Here is a 4,866-nt window from a genome sequence, read left to right as displayed (position 1 = left end):
TATTTTTTTAAACCAGTAACTACTAAAACTTTTAAAAAAGTGTATCAACTGCTTTTGAAGTAATTGATTAGAGATGAAAAAACTTTTAGCTTAAAGTTATAACATTTTTAGTATTGTTTGTTTTAAATGTTTGTAACAGTTTAGTCTTAGTAGCATACTCATTTAAAACTAAATACCAAAATACAACTAATTAGAATGCATTAATGTAAGAAATGTATACCAATGTTGTTTTTAGTTGTAGTGTTTTATAAAAAGTTTGATTATCTTGATACATGAAAAAATATACGGATAAAAAAGTTAAACTCATGACTTACTTTGATATTAATAATAAAACACTTTTACAAACAAGGTCATGAATAAAAAATACACAGAAATTAAATTAAACAGCATTTATATCCAGGAATACTTTTTAATTAAAATAAATTACAGCAGAATTACTTTTGCGGTTTCAAAATAAATGTATTTTTTTTTTAATAATACATATATGTTCTCGAAAAAAAAGTTTGCTGTTACTTAGTCTTAATGAACTTTAAAAGCTTAAAACTATATTTAAACACTACTTTAAACAACTTGTAATAGGTATACTGAAAGAAACTTGTTACTTGATAAATGCATCAAATTTAACTTTTTCTTCTGTTTTTACTACTACAACTGACTGTTGTAATAACATTATAACTCAAATTTAGATATAAAAAACAATAAAAACTTTAAACTTAACATACTCATTTATCACATTAGTTGAATACAGTTGTTAAACTTGATAACATGAAAAGTATTAAGGGATTATAAAGTTTCTTGTTCAACTGTTTTAAATCTAATTGAAAATATTTAAAATGTGTTCAAGGGTTGACCAACTTTTCTAGTCGGTGGGCCATTCAGTAATCAAAATAATTAGCTCGCGGGCAGGTGTTACTGGAAAAAAAATTAGGGGGCTGTCTAACTAAGAAAACAATACTACAAAAATTAGAATCGTCTCTAAATAATCAAAACTGCTGCGTAGTATTCATTCGATAAAGACTTATTTTAACTGAAAACAAACTATGAGAAAGTTTCGAAACATTTGTTATTAAAAAGCTCAATTTCATTATGATTACACAAGTCACTCTGAAACTAAAAGTCAAGACGTCGCGGGCCAGAGAATTTTGTTGGCCGTACCTTGCCTACCCGTAATGTGTAGTTTAACTTTTCAGTAGTCCTGGACAAGACGTCGAAAGGTATCAGTGGTGTGCGACTCGATAACCGAAAGGTTCTTTGTGCACCAGATTCTAGGACCAAACATTTTGAGCGTTTTTTTTCGTTGTTGTTTAATAAACAATTTTATTAGTTCAAATAGTTTTAATCTAATTAGTAAAAAGTTGTTTACAGTAGTTTACATCTTCATATTTTACTTTTGGTCTATAATGGTACAGGAAGATTAAACAAAGAATGAAAACTTTTTAATAAAAACAAATAAACACAAAATAAATTTAGACACTAGAAGTTTCTTTTGACACTTTACTTTTTAGTTAGAATAATTTTCAAAAAGGTGTATGGACACAAGCTCCTAAATTAAAAAAAAAATACTGCGGTCTGTTGATTACTGAAAAAGAATTGTTCAATTACTCAATAAATAAATAGTTAATTTGGTCAGATATTATCATTATAACTTAGAAATTTGTATACTTATATTAGACATTGAACAAACTCTTTTTTTTTCAATTTAGTTGATTATATTGGTATGCTAGAAAACTTAAGTTGTTAAAACCTGGCAAAATAAGTATCTGAAATTAAGAGTAAATTTAAACTACTTTAAATACTCATAAGGTTTTCTTTGTTTGTTAATTAAGTCTTAAATAACAGAGTTTTTAACAATAGTTAACTTCAGTAAAATATAATTCAAAAACTAAAAAAAGAATTAAATTTGGTAACTAAAACTTAAAATTTTTAATTGGTGTTACTTTGTTTTTTGTTACTATAAATGTTTTGTTTTAATTAAATTTTAAGTTTTTTAGCACTGTATTATTTTGTTTGGATTACTCAATACAAAAATAAATCAAAAAAAAACTTCTCAATAATTTTGTCAGATATTTCAAACCGATTTTTTTATTTTAGCTACTTGTGTTATAAATAAATTTTGATAGAATAGGTTCAAAGTTGTGCTCTTTTTTACAAATCTTTTGTTCCTAAAGCCTTTCGATACAAAAATAAATTTGAATAAGGCTTTTTGTAGTAAACAATCAATCATAGAATTTAAATCGATATAGTACTAAAACAACTTAAGTAATTACTCACTACGTTTATACTAAACCTAACAGAAGACCTACTAGTGGTAACTCAAACTCAGTGAAAATTTGATGATTTTATATAAAAAAATAGCTTTATTTTTGCTCATTATTTTACTTAAAGCAATACTGTTTCTTAATTACTAATTTTACAATTATCTTAGACTTTTATTACATGATTTGTTAAAACTACATTCTTAAATCAAAGTACGGGACAGCTTTTGTAAGAAGAAAGAAAACTATTTTTTATTAAAACGTATTTCGTTTACACTAAATAAAACTTCAGCAGAAATGTTGTCAATGGAAGATTGCTAGGTTAAAGTTGTATTACAACAGAACAATTAATGTATCTAAATGTGGTTTTAATAAATACCAGTTATAAATTGAAAACATAAAACAGAATTAAGAAAAGTGTTTAAGCATAACAAAAACAAAAGAAAGTTTACTATTTGTGCATAATTTGAAAAACGTAAAGCTAAACAAAAATGCAACAACCAAAAAACTTCAGTGTTTTGATTTTAGGCGATAAGTTAGTTTAACTAATGACTATTTAATTTAAATAGTCGTAACATGTCGAACGGTTTTTTACAAAATCCACTTCTTCTGAGTGAAGCGCATAGCCAGGAACACTTTCCGTCTGAAAAAGATATTTTTTTCAAGCGAAAACTAACTAATATGTGTACTTTCTGAGGCTACTTCGTGTTACTTATAGTATTAATTACATCTAATTATTTTGTGCATAACTAGACAAGAAGAAACGAAAAGTTGAAATTCTTGTAAAGTTTATAAACGCTTTAGAAAAAGAACTATGTAGTTACGACTTTATAACCAAAAAAGTAAACAAAAATGTAGTATTTTTAGTTTATATTAATTGTATTTTCAATATTTTTAAACATTAGAGATAACTCTTAATTGAAACTTTACTTTTAAACTTACACTTCTTGCATGTTTGTTTTTTGTCTTTTAGAGCATCACAAAAGTAATAGTATCTTTTCATGTAAGAGTTGAAGAAAACTTGCGAACATTTGTTTTGAAGTGCCTGTTTTTTAATGTTTTTACAAATTGAAGCAGTTTTCTAGAAATAAATAAAACTTACTCAAGAAAAACTATATGCTTAAGTATGTGTATGTTCTATTTTTGTAGTTTTTCATTATAAAAAGTATTAAAATGTTATGATATATATGTATTAGTTTTATTTAGTATATTGCAAGTGCTTTTAGTTATAAAATACATACTATTCTCCTTTTTGTTCTTTTGAGTTCAGTTCCAATATTCTTATAAGTTTTAGACCCTTAAAAGTTAAAGCTAGTTGTAACTTATTTATTTTTAAAATAATCAACAACACTATTTTGTACAGCACATTAGCTATACTATCAAATATGTAAGAAAAAAGTTTTTAAATTAGATAAAAACAAATTTAATTTCATTAGAATTTAGCAAAGTATTGCTGTTCCATATAAAACTTAATTTTTTTATACATGTAAATAAATTTCAAGTAACAGAACTAACCTTCTGTATTAGCATGACATTTTACAAGAAACAAAAAGAACAACACAACTAAAATGTATTTCATATTTTTTGTTTTATTTATAGCTGTATGATTCTGTAGACAAAATTATACCAAATTAAGTTTAGAAGTACTTAAACTAAATTAACTTACCAAATACTGTAAATTACTTAAATAAGTTAAAAAAATATATATACACTTTTTTTTTACTTTTTATCACTAGTTGTAATAGTTCTGACAATATCTTTTATTTGATTATTTTATTCTCCTTTTATAACTATTAAGGAAACATAATCCATAAAAGGAGGACTAAAAGCTTAAAATTCTAAACTTACGTTAAAGAACTTTAATATAAATTTTTTAAATAATTTAAATTTTAATCTTATAAGAACGTTTTTATATCTATAAATATCATTGTTTTTACGTTTTAATTTTATATAATCTTTTATACTATTGTTTCATAAATTACAGTCTCATTAAATTATAGTAATGAAAAATTACTTTAAAAAAGATAGCAAATAGTCTTTATAATATGATTTTGATCAATCTCTTTATTCGATCTACAATGCTTCTTTGTTGAAACAGTTCTTCAGGATTAAAATTAGAAAAACAGATTGATAGATAATCTCAAACTTTATTTTATAAGGATTATTTCGTATTAATAACTACTACTGTTAATTCTGCATTCTTTATACTGTTTTTATACTTATGACAACAAAAATGAATTTTATTGGTTAATTTTATAAAAATAATAGAGTAAAATATATACCTAAAAACACTTCACTTTAATCTATTTATTCGATATAAATATTTAGCTTTAAAAAATTTCGTCAAAATGTAAATAACAAAATAGTTTCACTTCTTTACACTAATATAAACACATTTTATATCCATTTCATTTTTGATTTTAGTATACTTGTTGAATTACATTGTTACAGACAGCATATAAATATTGAATATATATTGCCTATAGAAGCTAATTACCACTCTTAAACAAATTTTAGTAAGCTTATGACCAAGAAATAAACTGTTTTTTAAAGAGTTAATTTTCTGGTCTACATTTATAAATAAAGCAACTAAATTTCGAAGTTACTAAAG

At 24.0% G+C, this 4,866-nt stretch overlaps 1 protein-coding gene across 1 annotated transcript; it reads right to left on the bottom strand.

Annotated features, from left to right (window-relative positions):
- Positions 1-2,782: 2,782 nt before the first annotated feature.
- Positions 2,783-3,853, bottom strand: LOC145841736 (uncharacterized). The gene is made up of 4 exons (XM_082949089.1): positions 3,771-3,853; positions 3,497-3,552; positions 3,198-3,300; positions 2,783-2,898 (listed from the first exon to the last, which is right to left on the bottom strand). Exons 1-4 carry the CDS (start codon positions 3,832-3,834, stop codon positions 2,801-2,803), a joined length of 321 nt encoding a protein of 106 aa, XP_082805215.1. The 5' UTR covers positions 3,835-3,853; the 3' UTR covers positions 2,783-2,800.
- Positions 3,854-4,866: the final 1,013 nt, after the last annotated feature.

Source organism: Thalia democratica, chromosome 7 (assembly GCF_965202585.1).
Source record: "Thalia democratica chromosome 7, ktThaDemo2.hap1.1, whole genome shotgun sequence".
NCBI classification, from domain to species: domain Eukaryota; kingdom Metazoa; phylum Chordata; class Thaliacea; order Salpida; family Salpidae; genus Thalia; species Thalia democratica.
This window is presented reverse-complemented; position numbering and strand designations above follow the sequence as displayed.